This window comes from Odontesthes bonariensis, chromosome 1 (genome assembly GCF_027942865.1).
Source record: "Odontesthes bonariensis isolate fOdoBon6 chromosome 1, fOdoBon6.hap1, whole genome shotgun sequence".
In the NCBI taxonomy this organism is placed as follows: domain Eukaryota; kingdom Metazoa; phylum Chordata; class Actinopteri; order Atheriniformes; family Atherinopsidae; genus Odontesthes; species Odontesthes bonariensis.
In genome coordinates this window covers 29,695,573-29,712,895 of record NC_134506.1, presented here as the reverse complement: position 1 = coordinate 29,712,895, position 17,323 = coordinate 29,695,573, and the positions used below count along the sequence as shown (strand labels likewise).

General features: G+C 44.1%; 1 protein-coding gene across 2 annotated transcripts in view; it reads left to right on the top strand.

The window, feature by feature from the left end:
- nfatc3a (nuclear factor of activated T cells 3a) overlaps positions 1-16,824 on the top strand; it is a 57,930-nt gene extending 41,106 nt beyond the window's left edge. For both annotated transcript variants that reach the window (XM_075463640.1, XM_075463649.1), the window contains exons 7-10: positions 1,745-1,800; positions 1,932-2,058; positions 4,363-5,445; positions 14,046-16,824. In XM_075463640.1, the coding sequence (XP_075319755.1) occupies positions 1,745-1,800; positions 1,932-2,058; positions 4,363-5,445; positions 14,046-14,122 (1,343 nt within the window). In that variant the 3' untranslated portion in view covers positions 14,123-16,824. The remainder of the gene's footprint in view (positions 1-1,744; positions 1,801-1,931; positions 2,059-4,362; positions 5,446-14,045) is intronic.
- The last annotated feature ends 499 nt before the right edge of the window (positions 16,825-17,323 follow it).

Below are 17,323 nucleotides of genomic sequence, written 5' to 3'. Positions count from 1 at the left end.
CATAGTTGGTATAAGTCCTTTGGTTTTACAAGCATGAGAGCTTATACAAAGGGCTCGACTTAAAACACCGTAATGCTGATTACCTTGAACAGTGACTAATACAGCAGGGTCACTGATGTTGTTGATGTAAAAGCTAACCAGTTGTGCCCTTTGACAAAGAAGTAAATCCCCTCACTTTTCTTTATTTTTGTTTAATTTCCTAGCACAATAGGGTGCACATTCTTTTCTCCCCTGTCTGGAGAGCACAAGGTGGCTCCACATTGTGAGTTACTGTATGTAATGTGGTACGAGGTTCCTGTCGGTGCTTGTTGTCTGACGAAGCATGTGGGGCCCTTGCTCCTGCCTGTTGAATGTCAACAAGTTGCATGGCAATAACGCTCCGCTGTCAGCTGTCAAGGTCATTGCTTAGTGGAAGAAAGAAAAGAAAAAAAAAAGCCATTAACAAGGTTAATCTCTTCCTTCACAAAAGAGAGGGTATCCTGTCAGTTATAACTGCCTAATGTGCCACTGGATTACTACAACTATGATAAATGTTCTGCTGAGATCAGAACACTTGTTTAAAGCTACAGCAGAGGGGATTTTGGTGGAAAGCTAAACAGTTTGAATGCAATAGGACTCGCGGTTGAATTTACATGTAGGCCAGGCCTCTCTGCAGACATGTTGCAGATGCCTGACGGTGGTATCTGGGGGAATCCTTTGGGTTTTGTGGAAGGGGCCCTGCAGGTGCAGAGTGTACTTGCACCATGTGAGTGCCACGAAAAAAGGCAGCTGCAGGTTTATTTTCTTCGACTTCAAGGCCTCTCAAGAGTTTAGTTGTCAAAATGCTGCACTGACTGCGAGCTCTTCCAACCACACTGTGTCTTGTGTCTGCGTCTTCACCCCGACTGCTTTCCTTCAAGCAGCTGCTCTTTAGATGTCTGGACAAATAATCAATTCCCTCGTAGGAAAACTGGGACAGAAAGCTGGCCGTTTTTTAAAGGCATTTTTAAAAATAAATGCTCGACTTAATGTGAACCAGGCAAGACAAACAGTGGGATGTTTGGACATTTCATTACTGTTTAATAACTATTAAGATTTTCTCCATGGGGCTTCTGGAGCTTTTTTAAGAAAAACTGCATATTTTGATTGAAGTTGTGTGGTTTTTTGTTTTTTTTTTCTTGTTAATGGCTCACATGGTTCTTAAGCCCCGTCTGTTTTTAGCTGGCGCTGCACTCTGACATCAGTTTTAAGAAAACAGAAAAGAGTGAAAAGGGGCCTTTCCAGATGGGGGGGAAAATATATTACGCCGTATTTACAAAGTGTCTAGAATTAAATTGCAGCGCTCCAAAGGGATCATCTGTTGGCTGGATTTATTACCGTTTCTTTCTGGATTCTTTACTGGATTCTCTTATTTTACTTTGCTCGTATATTTTAAAGCTCCAGTAGTTTTGGCTGTTATTTTATTTTGAGATAAACGCTGTTCTGCTTTGTGAGTCATTTTTTTTTCATGAATAAGTCTGCCGTTGTACTGTCGTCCTTTGCCAAGCCAACACAGAAGAACAGTTTTATGAGGATTTCTATTTGCACTTGAGTTTTGGCCCAAAGGAACAGAATTGACAGAAGACTCTTGAATAAAACTGGATAATTTTATTGTATTTTCCGTGAAAGATTTATTCACATGATGCCAGGATTAAAAATACATAGATTAATTACTTTTCCCTCTGTTTTTTTTTTTGGGGGGGTCTTTTCTCTCAATTCTTTCCAGATGGACGACCTCAGTGGGAAGTTGAGGCCAAGATAATCCGTGAGAAAACTCAAGGTGTAAGTACCGAGTTATTTGTCGTGATGTAATTATGCTACAGCTTTACAACTAATATTTCCAACTTGATGTGTACACGATGGCATGTTTCACGGCAAGAAGTGTACGTGAATAGTTTGAATTTATTTTGTAGTCTTGCATCATGGTGGAGGTCCCTCCGTACCACAGTAAGGCCGTGAGCTCAGCTGTGCAGGTGCATTTTTATGTCTGCAATGGCAAACGAAAAAGGAGCCAATCACAACGCTTCACCTACCTTTCAGGTGAGTAGAGAGATTTTTGTCTATATTTTAGAATTTTATGCATGGGTGTGTGTATATATAAAAATTAAACTTTCATGAGGTGATTTCATATGAATGTGAATTCCTCACGTTGGTTTTAAAGTTTGACTCGGAGCAGAGATAATGTACTCATCAGATTGCACAATTCTCCACAGGAACTTTGTTCTCCTCATTTCACTCTCTCTCTTCCTCCCAAAGAAAGCATAGCTGTGATCTAAAAGAGAAACCATTCCACTAATAACTGCATTAACACCTGCCGACTATTTATGTTGTAAAGCCTTCTCGTACTCTCAGTCCAACCTTTTTTTTTTTCCTGTGTGGACTAATAATACAAATCTTTTGACATCCAGGAAAATTCTACGTCACCCAGACAGTGAACATGGGTCTGTTGTAATCATTTTGTAATCAGGGAAACTCGGCTCGGTCTTTTGTTTTTTTTATTAGAGTTTCCGTAACGTTTGAAGCCTTGTTATTTGATATTGTTATTGTTTTGTTTTTTTTCCTCTTAAAGCCAGTCAAACTGAAAGCACAGGCGGAGGAATATAATCACATGTGAGCATTTTGTGCAACACATCCAAACCCTGAGTTTCACCGCAACAGCGTGTACGTTGTGTGTGTGTGTGTGTACGCGTATAAGCAGCCTTGCCCATCCACCCACCCAGCCTTTCAGTTTGCAAGCACGCCCACTCGGCACAGGCAGTTCCTGTTTTCCCCACTGACAGATCAGTGCAGCCAATCAGAGCAGTGTAGACTAACGCTGCTCTGTCAGTCAAGCTGGGTTGCTGACACCACTATTGTCACCACGGACACCGCCTGCTTTATTGTGGCACAAAAAGAAAAAAAGAAAGTCAGCCCAATCGGCGGTGTTTCATGTTTCATCATGGCTCCGCTGCTGAGGCCCTGTCCTAATTTAAGCATGAATTCTGAGAGTAAAAGTTATGTTTATAATGAAAACTAGCTATCAAAATGGCTTTTTGTTTCTGCTCTTTTGTTTTGTTTTATCCACTCCATTGACTTCAGTGATGAACAGCCATGTTTCTACACAAAGCACATCACCCCTCTCTTACCCAGATATCCCGTGGCTCCATTTACAGTCAGAATAAAAGCCCATTTAGCCTTTCTGGGCCTTTTGCCTCTCGGTCCCAGAGCCAAGACAGGGTGAGCACAGGTCACAGTCAGTAAACGTGTTTGTTCTTTTGTTGTGATCTGGGCTGGGCTGGGGGGGGGGGGCATTCAGCTCCCCTTCCCACACATTTCACATGATGGCACCCAGACTGACAACATATGCTCTCCCTCTGATTCAGAGTTGGATAAAAATAAAACTCACTGTCACAAGGCACCAGATTGGGAAATAGGTTACCGGTTGGCATAGCAGTGCTCTAAGCTGTCACACTAAAAGGAAATGGCCCCATTTACTATGAAATTGCCACTCTTGTTTTTCGGGAGGCTTTTTAACCTAAAAGAAGACCTATTTCTCAGGCACGTATTTCAGACGGTGTGATTGACTGATGAAAACGGTAGGATTAAGAATCTGGAAAAAACACAAAATATTTTTAAATAGAGATTCTTGCCTTTTGTACATGAAACAAAGATAGCTCGGCTCATCTCTGCTTTTGATTATTTTTATTCTTTTCCATGTAGGCTGTACCTCACACCTGTTAAAACTTTTAGTTATTATTTCAACTTGATACTAAACGGTGATGTAAAAACGCCGCATCTTTGGGTGTCTCAACAGCAGCCCTGAAGCCCTGCACACAGTGACACACTTCATTGTTCTCTGAGGAGAGAAGTCATTTCTAAACCATTTGCATATTTCTTGGCTTGCATGCAAAACGCGAGACACAGATCTATCATCTCTGCGTTCGTATCGCATTTCCATCATAAACACATAGTACGAAATTAGGGCTCTTTTTTCCCCCTTTGCTGACCAGAGGTTAACTCTGTAGTGCGAGCTCTAATGTGCACTGTGAAAGATGTCAAACCCTTTTGTACTGAAAGCAGGTCACACACTCACATGGTGCAGTGTGGCCAGTGTACGGACACACAGTGTCCTACCTCTCTGTCACCGCAGCTTCTCACTGTGCTGCAATAATAAGTAGCTGATCCCATCCACATTAAGGAGAAACGTTCTGCTGTGGAAAGTGATGTAGATTGGAGTGGAGTCGAGTTGTACCATGCTATGGAAAAGTTAATTAGTGTAATTGAAGAAATGTGTTGTTTTTTTGGTATGTCATCTCTGTTGTTTCATTTCTCTCCCTTCCTCTCTCTACACCTCTATCCCCGCAGTTATGGTAAAACAGGAGCACAGGGACGAGCTGGACCTTCCTGCAGTACCCCCCATTTCTATGCCCCTGGCACATGCTGCCAGTCTGGTGCGCTCTCAGCTGCCTTCTCCTGAACAGGGCCACCCATCGGACAGCCTTCTGTCCAGCTCCCCTCACAGCCTTGCCACGGGCTCCGGTCCTGGCCTGCTACCTCTGTCGGGCCCCTGCCCCTCCCTGGGCTCCCCGTCTTTCCAGCACCTGCCTCACCTCCAGGGTCGCAGTTTGCACCACCCCCCTGCAGACTGCCACATGACGTTCCACCAGAGCTCTGTCCCTGCTCCTCCCCGGCCCTCCTACCAGCCTTTGCAACACAGCCACAACCAGAGTCATAGCCTGTCCTACAACGGCCAGCCCAGCCTTCCTCCTCAGAGCTATGAGAGGATGCCCTTTCAGCAGAGCCCGAGTGCAGCATCACACCCAATGAGCATGGGAATGGTATACCCGTCCTCCCCTTGTTCCTCACCATCAGCTCCATCACCTTCGACCACCAACCCCATTGTTGGATCCCCCCAGAGCCAACAACCCCTGCTCGCCCCCTCATCCCCTCACCTCCACACCCTCGGAGGCTATCACTGCCCTCCGAATCCCGGCCCGGTGCCCTCTCCAGGTGCGCACTCTCTCTCTGGGCAGCACTCCTCACAGCTGCAGAGAGCTATGGGTTACCACCCAGTAGGTCAAAGGTCAGCTTCCTGTCCCACACCATGCACTGCCCCTCCACCACATATGATCCCTTCTCCCCACTCTGGGCCTTCTTCTCCTCAACTCCACTCGCTGCCCTACCAGTCCCCCACCTCATCTTCCCCCACCTCAGCTGGCAGCCCTCTGGGGGCCCTGCAGCAGCAGCATTCAGGACAGCCCTCTCCTCAGGCCACGAGCCCCGTCATGACCAGCCTGTCCCCGGGAGCAGTGGGACCGTTGGTTCATCCTATAAGTCCTCAGGGTCCCTTCCCCACAGATGGGGAGAGCCTGAACATCAAACAGGAGCCAGAGGAGAGGGAGCCCACCTTCCGCTCCATCGGGCTGCAGGACATTACGCTGGATGATGGTGAGATATTTGGTTTCATATTTACCTCAATACAACTATTTAAATCATTTGGAAACAGTGTCAATCTGCTCCCCGTTAATTCATAGAATAGCTCTAATAGATGAGATGAGCGCAAAGACTATTCCAGGACTTTCTCCACTTTGATTGTAAATACATAAAAAGAACTTATTTAGATTTGACTGTCACGCAGAACACCTGTTTTGCTTCTCCTTGTCTGTTTGTTTTGCTCTTTATGAAATGACATTGTACCACATGTCTGACACTCGCACTCAAGTTCTCTGTCAATTCACTCGTCTGCTCTCATTATCACTTTTTCCCTTCCTCACCCAGTCTTTTGACATGAGTTATTTAGAGTACAGCCATCTGTGATCCGTCTCATTTTCTGTCCAAAACAAGGGGCCGCTGTGGGATTAGATTTACTCCTCAAAATGTGACGCACAAGATAAATTTGTATCTGATGTAAAACAACACCGAGCACCAGTTGTTGTATTTTCAGGGAGCCTGAAACCTTGATGTCTGATAACGGTGATAGCGTTTCATCTGTCGGTGCAGTGCACAGTTCTGTTCACAGGTTTATTACTGAGCTGTGACTGGTGTTGGGTGTCATAGACACAATAGCGCTAATAAGTGTCGTATCGCATTAAAAGGGCCTAATTGAGAACTGCCAAACTTCTGTATTTCTGGCAGCAGGTTGAAGCTTAATTACACTTGGAACCGGAGAGCAGCTGAGGATTGCATCATTTTGTGCTTCTCGCTTGGACTGTAGCTGATGTGCTGCAGTAATTACATGCTGTGTGTGCTTGTGTTTACCTGATCATGTGTGCCCTCACGTTAACAAGTCTAATTAGGATGCTCGGCAGAACTTGTTGACTTAACAATTGACCATAAAGTCCTTGCATGCATGCATTTAGCGCCTTTTGTTTTCTTATTCATGAATTTTTGCTACCTAAAAGATGTTTATCCAGCCAGCTTTAAATAATCTACCTCCTTATCTAACATTCAGAGCAGTACCTGGTTTTCTTAACCTCATTGGCATATTCAAATGAGGGTTCTGAAGCTTTAGGGTTAATAAGTAGCCTGCTGAGGCTGTGTCAGGAAGGGGAGATGTTGTGTGTTAGCAGGGGTCAGCCTAATTAACACTGGGCAAGCTGTCAATAAATCATGCGTGCAGGACCAACATGCACCGGTGTTCGTCAGTGCAGAACATTTACTAACGCGTGCTTATTGTCTCCCTTTTCGCAGCCTTATTCGTATGCACACATGACATCTGTTTAACCAGAAATTTCTCACAGAAAAGCGTAATTCAGATTTACTCTGAGAGACGGAGTCGCTGTGAAAGTGGCTGTGCGTGCTCCAAAATAGTGTGAGAAAAAGTTTGCGACACAGTTCAGCTGGGAATGTAAGATCTCCCCCTTGAGCTGGGGGTTAAAAATAGCTTTCTGTGCCAGCCCAGCTCTGTAGGCCATGTTTTAACGTAGCAACAGGAAGCTCCACGCAACTCTTGAGTTTTAGGAGGTCGCGGCACACTCTCTTAAGTAGATCACACTCACCCCAGTTTGGCAGGCAGACAGATCAGAATGGACACAAATGCAAACTCACTGTAACTGTGGACACGATAAGAGTGTCTAAATTCATGTAGAATGAAAGGTACGCTCACAGGCAACTGTTATGTTTTAGGATAACGGAAAAAATTCCAGTGCTTTTCAGCAGTCATTTGTAATTTGATTAGACCTCAGTGATTGTGGAAACCCACTTTCTGGTATCTTGTTCAGTGAAACTGCCACCAGCTTGTTGTCCGTCAGAGTTCTCCACCGCTCCACTGTCATCCTTCACTGTACCTTTTCCAACACAATACACCTCTTACTGACATTTTCAAAGCGTTTTGGAAAATATGCCCATGAACATTTTTCACCAAGAGTTCGTCGTGCACAAAATGAACTACGGCGGTAGTTTTACAGACTTGTGTCGGTGGTGGGAGCGGGAATACCAAAATGTGTGTAGAAACTGCTCTGGTTAGCAAGCAGATGGCCCTTGTGACGCACACCAGAGCACGCTTGAGATGTGTGTGTGTGTGTGTGTGTGCGTGTGTGTGTGTGTGTGTGTGTCTAAGAGAGAGAGAGAGAAATGGCGTATTGTGTTTGTGTGAATCTGTTTGATGTTGTGGAGTTGTGTGTGTGTGTGTGTGTGTGTGTGTGTGTGTGTGTGTGTGTGTGTGTGTGTGTGTGTGTGTGTGCACACGCGCAGTGCAGGAGACACAGGAGGTGAGAAGACAGGCTGACAGACAGATGGACAGACAAGTTCAGGCTCCAACCCCGCTGCAGGGTCACTCAGCCAAGACCTTCAATCTGAAATGTAGTTGGTAGCTGAAATAGAAGTGAAGTGTGTTTTTATTGTGACGAGACTAAGTGAAGCGGGGCCGGCATTAAGAAATCAGACTTAATGTGAATTAGAAAACCGACTTGTTTGCCGAGGAATGAAAAGCGGCCGATGGAGCAACAGCAGGGGACCAAAAAAAAGAAAGAAGAAACCCTTTCATTACTGTTGTGAGCAGTACTTTAACCCAAATCATAATATATGTGCTCCATTTGTATATTATTTTTGCTTGGAATAAACGAAACGAAACGAAACATTTATTTTAGGTAACTTAAAACTGTCTAACAAGTAGAGTTTAACAAAGTAGAAGAAGAATAATCTGTGTTCAGTGACAGTTTTGCACCTGTACACACGTGTGCTGCTCCAGTAACAGAAGGGCTGAATAATGAACCTGTAAATGTAATGATATACACACGGGGCTGTCTGTGCACCGAACGTGCCGTTCACTTGTTCTCCTTTTCGGCCTTTACGAGGGACTGAACAGAGAAAGAGAAGCTCCCAGCAGCTGTTGCTAAAAACAGTCTTGCACCACATGCGTAGCAGTTCCTACCTGCTGCTGACATTTAACTTTTTTATGCTACATCTCTGTTGCTCAAGAAACTCATGTACACGCACACTACACTATCTGATTTTAAATGTTAAGCAACCTTTTGGAAAGAACAGCAAACTTGGTGTTAAATGTGTTGTATTCGTATTTGACTGCGCTGCTGTTCGCCCACAGTCTGATACTTGATATATGAGAGCAATAACTAAAGCAAGTGAGTGGCCAGCATTTAGCAATCCAGAAAGACCTTTCCCATTAGCAAGGCTGTCCAGACCTGAGAAAGAAATGCCAGTAAAAAAATTGGAGGTACCTTTTGACAGGTGGTGAGAAATCCACCAATCCTCTGGTTGTATTCCAAATTAAACAGAACATGAAATGAGATTTGGAAATGATTTTGCCTCTGGCAGCCTTTGTAAAGTACCCCGACTCCCCTCCTCCTTTGGAAAGACCTGAAAAAGCTTCATACGCGATTCGCAGACAGCCTACTTTTTCATGATTCTTAACGTCTGTAGAAAATTAGCATGGGGGAAAAAAGGTGACACTTTGGTAGTTCTTTAACTTTGGTTATCGGTTATAAGTGAGATGATCTGTGAATCCTGCAGCCGTTAACCAAGCGGAGGCGCCGCGACATGAAAGCTCCTCATTGAATTGATTGAAAAAGCACAAACGGTGACAGGAAAATAAGTTTCCATCGAATGCTGCTGCTGAGTTTTAAAAACAATGGCAAACATTTGCTGGTCTTTTCCCCTCAAACAAGTGGAAACGGACTTTGTGTGTCATCTTTCCACACAATGACGGGTCTTAAAGACTGAGAGGTCTCGGCCTCGTATGGAGTCGGTGCCAGATGCTGAATTTTAGTTGGAAAGAAGGGGAGCCTGGGAATCTTTCTGTGTGGAAGAGGGTGATTTATTCACTTTTACTGTGTTTTTGTCTGTAACACACATTGTACGTTGTTAGGAAAAGCGGTTTTATGTGGAGCCAAGATTCAGTTTGTTGGATTGTAGTTGTTTTTTTGTTTTGTTTTTCTTTCTCCAGAGCCTTGTAGCGATTTGTTCCGTTTGAGTACCAGTGTACGAATGGTAGTCGTCGCGATTTTTATTGGTGCACAAGCGAGAACTTGATGGAGGGGTGAGGTGGATTTCACTTCCCCCTTGTAAATGTGGAGCTGCTGACAGGTATGTGCAATGCTGCGTGTGTGTGTGTGTGTGTGTGTGTGTGTGTGTGTGTATTTGTTGTAATTCAGGTGATTCACCGTAACAAGCAGCAGTCTCACTTTTTTTCTTTTGGTTTTTTTACAGCATTTTTTATTTATTTTTTTTGTCAGCCGGGAGCTTAACCTCTTCGAGCTCTACAGTACGTACTATCAGATGTCGTTGTGGGCTTCGCTGAGCTCCTCAAACGGGCGTTTCAGCTCTTGCGGTTTCCCTCTCAAAGTCGGGTCCTCTGGTCATCTGCAAAGAGGAGCCACCGCTGTGTCCCAGATCAAAGGCTGATTCCTGTGAATCACTTACCGTCACATCAAATGGGACGTCCACAGATGATTCACAGAGATGAGTGACTTTGAGAAAACTGACTTTGTAACGAGCCTTTCTGCTGTGCTCTGCACCCTCACCCACTCATTCGCTCACTCCAAAAGTGAAATGAAAGTAAAGCAGAAAGGGATCGTGGAGATTAAAAGGGACAGAGGAGAAGGCTCTATTCAGGAGGCCAACTTCCATGAACTGACCATCTATTTCCTATGTGTGCGATGGCTCTGTGGGTTTCTACTTCACGTTTGCCGTCTCACCCGCAGCTTTATGAAGACGTATGCATGTCATTACAGAGCCCTGCGAGTGGAAACTGCATGCTTTGATATTCCTTCTTGCAGACAAACCAAGTCTTGCTTCTCTCTGCTCCCTTTGCACTGAAGTTTTCCATTGTGACATGTTGTCTTCACTCGCTGGGCAGAGGAATCAGTCAGTCTTCAAATTATTTGCTTAAGCTGCTCTGCCAGAGTGATGTTTTTTTTTTTTCTTCTTAGTGCCTCATTCAGGGAACTTTTTTCAATGTGTCATTGAGGGTTATGATAATTACCCATTTTCCATTCTGGCAGTAGACATGTTTATCATGCTGCATGTCCATCTGCCTATTTCACTTCTGTTTCTCGTTACGGTAATCTTTTGAATGTGCCCCCTTTGACATGCACTTTAGAAATGAGGAGGAGAAATTACTCAGTCGCTGTGGTCTCCTTCTAGATGTGAAACTAGGTTTAGGGAAATTAAAGAAGCCCCATGACACCGATTTACAGATTCATCGACACATTTATGTTGTAGCTTTAAAGGTGTGAAGTCTGTCTCGCATTTGGTTTTATTCTCTTATTGCATTATACTGCAATCTCGCCACTTGGATCGCGGACAAAGAAGGAATTAGATGGTTCTTTTTAGTTGGAGAAAACGATACATACTCTGTTTTCAATTTCAGTCATTTAAAGTGTGAAAGGCAGAGAAGATGAGAAGCCGTCTGCACCACGGTGCAGGAGTTAATCTGTAGTAGTAGTATTTGTATTAGTCGGCTGACTGCAGATGTATATTTTGGCTAGGGAGCCCCCCCTGCAAGTCATCTACAGAGGATCTCCCTCTGGCTGAGACATTCGGAGCCACAGTGACTACGACAGGCAGCGCTGAATCACCGGTTTTCTGTTGCACAGTCACGAACAATACCAGTAAACCCGAGAAAATGCTATCGGCATCTGAAACTTCAGACTTCAAACCTCTCTTTCACTTCTGGGTTATTGATGTGTGGAGCTCCAGCTAAAATTGAAGTAGTGAATATCTGTGTTCACTCTGGCAAAATTGAATTCTCCGTTTTCTATTTTTATATATATATATATAGAAAAAAGATTGTTGTAATTGCTTATTTTCTGTTCTGAGGAGAAAAAAAATCACGGTTCAGCTCGAGCTTTTAGTCCACACATTTTGCCACTGCGAAGAAGTTTGTGTGACGACGATCCGCTGCGAGGGAAAATGACAAAGAAAGCAGATAAACGGCCGCCTTCTTTCCATTCTGTGTTCCTATTTCTGATGAAAATGGAAATTCACGTCGTTTCTATCGGGCCCCAAATCAGATCTTCCAAATTTACATTTGGCACGGCTGTCATCTCGGGAGTGAAGCTAAATGAAAACATTTCTCACAAATCGTGCGGGGAAACCTCTCCTGTCACCTCTTTTTATGAGAAAACCGAGTGAATCAGATTGAGAGGAATTACTCTAAAAGTTGCGTTTGATGGAGCCGCAGGTTCTCAGCTCGTTTCATGCTAATTGCACCTCTGTTTGCCTTATTTATCAGTCCGTAGGTTAATGTTTGCCTCTGCAACAATCTAATCAGTACAGCGGAAAGTGATATGTTTTTGCAGACGCCCACTTAATGTCGGTCTGTCACACTTCACACAGTGTCGTTCGTATTCCTGTGGTATTAGAGCAGAATGACTCCCGTGAACCCAACCAGGCCTATACAGTTCACCACATTTAGCTGCGCAGGAGGCTTCTGTGAGGCCTGCAAGCACTAATTCCAGTTTTGAATATGAAGCAATCATTTGCTGGGGGATTAGTTTCAGAGGAGAAATCGGATTTTGCTAAATTGGCGTAGAAGCTGGGCGAAAGAAGCCTGCATGTTATCGATACAGCTGCTCGGCTGCTCTTTTAACAGCTGTAAAATGCTGTTTATTTTTGAGCCCAGCTGCACCACTTTGTCTCTGAAAAGGTCACAGCCTTTAAAGGAGATCTGCCGCCCTCCATCACGGTTTTATTTCACCCATGGAATTGCGTGACAGATCGATAAACTGGCCCACTTGTTGGTGTGTCGTGCATCAGTGTTAGCCTGCATATTCAAAGGTAAATGTTTGCTGTCACAGTCACACGGTCGTCTTTTAAGCGCGTGGTGGTTCTGTGAGTGTGACAGTGTGTGTGAACAGGGTGACATGGGAAAGGAAGAGCCTCCCACGCTAACAGGATGATGTGAGTGATGGTGGCCAGACACAAAAGCAAGCAGCAGAAAACACAAATAAGGTACACCGGTGCAGTAAATTACATCTGCAGGTTCCTGAACCAAGTCTGTAAAAGAAAAGACTTGTTTCATTTAAAAAAAAAAAAAACAGACTTTGGATTCATTTTAGTTTGATTAGCACGTGATTAACACAAGTTGAGGATGATTATACCTTTATGAATTCATGATGATAAGAGCTTTGTTTCATTAAGTGCAGTGTTTCTTGTATTCGGCAGCACTTAACCGTGCTGTGTCTTAAATTAGATATGACATGTTTTTCTCCTGAAACACTTGGCTGGGTTCACTTGCTCATCATTGACTGAGTCACCCCCCGCTGCCCTTTTGTTCTTTCTCAAACTGAGTTACAGTAAAACATTTGTTTATTATATCCTTTGGGAATGTCTGATTTTACAGCACAGTTGCACAAGTGGACTGAGAGAAGTAGAGCTGCACTTTGACTGTCATGTACAGGCAGACCTGCCTGTACATCTCCCGGTGCCAAACCGGGCCAGAAGTCTCTGCTGCACCCTCCCAAAACCAGTCCACCCTGCCTGATTTCTGCGCTGCGTGTGTCCCTGACCTTTCATCATCGCATTTAAAACTGGGAAAACCACATGAAGCAGGCCGGGCACCAAAAACTGATTGCTCACATGCCGTTGCAGTGGAATAGAGACGCGTTTTTCCATACATTTCAAACAAATAAAGGTCTTTTTTTTTGTCACCCTGTCTTCATGCCTTCCTCACCGCGTCAAAGTATTTGATGGAGATTTACATCACGGCTTTTTTTTTTATGTTGTTTTTACAAGCTCCCTGCTGTGTTCCTTGTGGTTCCACTTTGAGTATCGAACGGATGCAGCAGATGTCAAACAATCGCGCATGCCGGCTGGAAAACGGGCAGCAGTGCGGAGAAAGACTTAACGGTTACTTATTTAAAATCGGGCTCCATCTGAGCTGGTGGAGTAATTAACCTCGCTGTGCCCGAGTGCCTCTCTGGGATCAACTGCATGTTTTCAACAAAGCATTGGCGTTACACGGTGCTTTTGCCCTGCTTACAAACCCCAAGAAGGGGCCTGAGGAAACGTACTGAACCGCAATTAAAGCTCTAATGAAGTAATGGACAGCCGTGCTGCTTGGCCAGCTGCACGGGCGCGCGTTTAAAGTAGTCCGAGCGCTGATTGCTAATGTTTCTTGGCCTCAGTCAAAGGTGAGAACTGGCGCAGTCTGTGAATGGAATAGTTTCTCTCATTTGTTATGCCAGGACTGATTAAATCTCATGTCAGGGCAATGACTCTGCGACCTTTGAGTTTGCCAGTCTTTTTTAGTTTCTTACCAACTTGAACTTTTGGCAGTGTGAGTTTTGACATTTCAGTCCTGTGAGGAGCTCTGTGGAACCACGTCGCCCTCTGCTGGAAACGACTGCACATTGTCAGAGGTTTATTCCAGTTTAGAGCATGTAAGAGGAGCCTCGCGCTGCAAGATATTCTGATATTACTGACACTGAGACTATCGTAAGGCAATTCAAAGCAGGTTCCAGACAAACTTTTCAACATGCTCACTGGTTGTACTGTGAACCACAAAACCCTCTGCATGCACATAGTGTCTCAGTTGTGTATTATTACCTGAGTTAAAGTGGTGTTTTTCTTTTTCTTTTTTGTCTCCACAGTAAACGAGATCATCGGCAGAGACATGTCCCAGTCTCCCAGCTCTCACGGTCCTCCATTAGCTCACAACCAGTCGTAGCTCAGCCTTCACTCAAGCCCTGACGCAGCCTTTCGGCTCAAGTAGCAAACTCCACAGCTCCAACGTGGACCCAGGACCTGCTCCGGGTTCTGGTCCTGGTGGAAGAAGAAGGCTGAAAACGAGGGCTGAGAGGACCCTCGGCCTGACAAAAGGACGTTTCTCTGATTTCATTTAAAACAATACTCTGTCTCTCATTTAAAGATGTAGATGAAGGAACTCCAGACTTAACGCAGATCGAGCAGGAGAGTGGCCACGTCGGAGCCGAGCTCCTCGCTGTTCACAGCAGTCAGTAAGTTCTCAGGTCTGTGTTTGACTGTCTGACCCTTCAGTGCACCGCTGTCTTCCTGACCAGTCAGATCACGCCTCTGTGAGCCTGGAACGCTCACTTTTCAAACCAGTCTTTAGGGGAGACGACACACCAGCATTGACTTTCATTCATGAAGATGTAGCGCGCAGCTCTCAGGCAACATTGTTGAGGAACGGCAGCATGTCAAAGGTGCCGCAATGCTGCAAAACAGTCTTGCTTTTGATTGGGTGAGCATTAACCAAAAAAAGTGATGCACGACTGATCAGTCATACAATTGGATTACCAAATTCAGAGCAACCCTGCCGAGAGATCGGAACGAACATCCGTAAGCTTCGCTGTCGAGTAAGACTCGTGATGAAAAGGATATCCTCTCTTTGTTTTGATTTGACCTAAGACGTATAAAACCATTCAGGTGTGGAGTGCAGGGGCCCGCTGCTGTGGCGCTGCTCATGGATCTGCAAAATGCAACATTCCACAACTTTTACTAACCTAGCAGCTGTGTAGATGCCTGTACATTAACCCCCACCTCTTGTTCTCTCTTTATGTCTCTTCCGTTACTCCTTTCCACCCCTTCTCCTGGGTTTCTTTATCTTCTTCAAGTTGAACAAATGCCTTATTAACGTTTAGCAGCTTTGATTGGTAGCTAAAGCTTCTTTTTCTTTTTTTTTCCTTTCCGTTGTCGTTTTGCACAGCAGGCTTGACGTTTGACGATGGTACATTTAAAAAAAAAAAAAGAAAAAAAAAGAGAGAAACGAAAAAAGCAGAACCACAACTCGCGTGATTCTGATTTCATGAACCCCGATGAGGGGGTGGCGTTGGCCGTTTATGAACATGCCCGTAAATTCTGGGTTACAGAGAAGTGTTTTCATTGGTCCTCAGAGACGCAGCTCTGCCGCTCATCAAATCTCCCGGGGGCCCCTTTGCGTGCCTTCTGTTTCCCGACAGCCGCCGTGCTGTTTGTGGTACGACAGCCTGGATGATATTCGGTCAAAAAATAATCTAACAAACATTGTGAAGATATTTTATACGTAAAGATGTCTATATATTGTAATTATGTATTGTTTTCCTTGTCTGTGATGAGCAACATCTGGATGGAACGGGGTCGCCCCCATCTCCCCTGCTTGCAACAATCAACGTTTGCTGTCCACAATCAGAGAATTCTCGATCGTTTCCTGAACGGCTTCGAATCATAACTACGTGATCCATCATCTTTTCTTCTTTTTTTTGCCTTAAGATTGACAAAGAGGCTCCTGCATGTTAGAGCTGAGGAGTGTTGCTTATGATGGTTTGAAGTCAGTTTCCAGGTGAAAATGATTCTGCTATGCATTAAAACTCTGCTTTATGCCTTTAAAATAAACAAAAAAGACAAAAAAATGACCTTGATGCCTATAGAAGTAGACTGTAGACTGTAGATGCTTGATCAGTTCTATTAGCACTGGATGGAGGATACAGTGCGAGCATCTTATTAGGCTCAGTTGTGTGTGTGTATGAATGTGTGTGTGAGAGACACGGTGGATGATAGATGTTTGTACCAAATACCCTGTGCAGAATTCAGGAAATCCAAGAGTCCTATTTTCTACAACAGACGCACACAGACGTATTTCGGCTATGCAACTGTAATGGCAGCAAATGTCAGCAAATCACAAACTACTCGTAAAGTTGCTTATGGTACGGTGAGAATGTCATGTCGCTATGTGAATATTAGGATGCCTTAACTCTTGTTTGAAAACCAAGTTTGTGTGTGTCTGTTCTGTTTTTTTTTTCCCTTCTTCTCTCTTTTCCTCCCCAACGAAGTCGGTAACGATTGTCGTGTTTTTTTGAGGCGCAGCGTGGACGATAAAGGGTTGGATGGGAGAGAATGGGCAGATGGGGGGGTTTTTTGCATTTTAGTTGTAGGTTGAGAGACTCGAGTCAAGGAAAAAAAAAACGACAAAAGAAAAGAAACAAAACCAGCATTGACAGTAAACTCTGGCTGCCGTCCTCTGCTGTCACAACCAAAGACCGAACAATATGTTCCCATTTTACATGAAAGCAAAGCTACAGAGGCTGTACTACTCTATTTTTGATACTTTGAAATGGATGTCATTCCTAAGAGGCTAAGGACACGAGGACATGTATGGGTGTTTCTTATATATACACACTATGTATGTATGTGTGTGTGTATGTATATATATAAATATATACACATATACATACATAATGTGTTGTAAATTAAAAGGGAAATACAGGTTTAGCTGATGTTTACCAAGCCTTGTATTGTATATATTTTGTATGTAAAAAATTTTTTTTGTAATTTTTAAGACTGCAGTGCTTTTTGAAATTATTCAAAGGGAATAATACCTTGCATCATACTGTAGGCTCTAATGTAGTGTATGTCAATAAAACAGAAAACTCAGTCCTGGCTCTGCGTCATCTTTACAAGACCCGTGATTCCCCTCCTTTCACAGCCGTAGGGTCCAAATGTTGAAGGATCGTCAACTCAAAATGAACATCAGGATGAAGATTCTGATCAGCAAGCAGACAAACTTGGAAGTACTTCTTGTCCACGCTGAAATTAAGGACAGTTGAAAGATATGAAGTCGCCTGGCGTTGCTAGTTTTCCTGTAGGATGTCTTAAGCGGGCATTCTTGCTCCAGTTTCGCTGGGCGAGGAGTTTTTGAAAGGTGTGCAATGCTAAAACAAAACATGAGTGAGTTCCTGAAAGCCCAAAGTTTCTTGGAATCAAATGGTGCCCAGACTCTGAACATCTGCCCTTGGTGTAGCTTTTCAAAGAAATGTTGAGAAGTTTGGAAACTATTCGACTCACTCTATGGAGACATGTTGAAATGATACGACACAATAAGGCCTGAATTCAGTTAGGCTACATAGTAATGATGCTACCAATCATGATTATG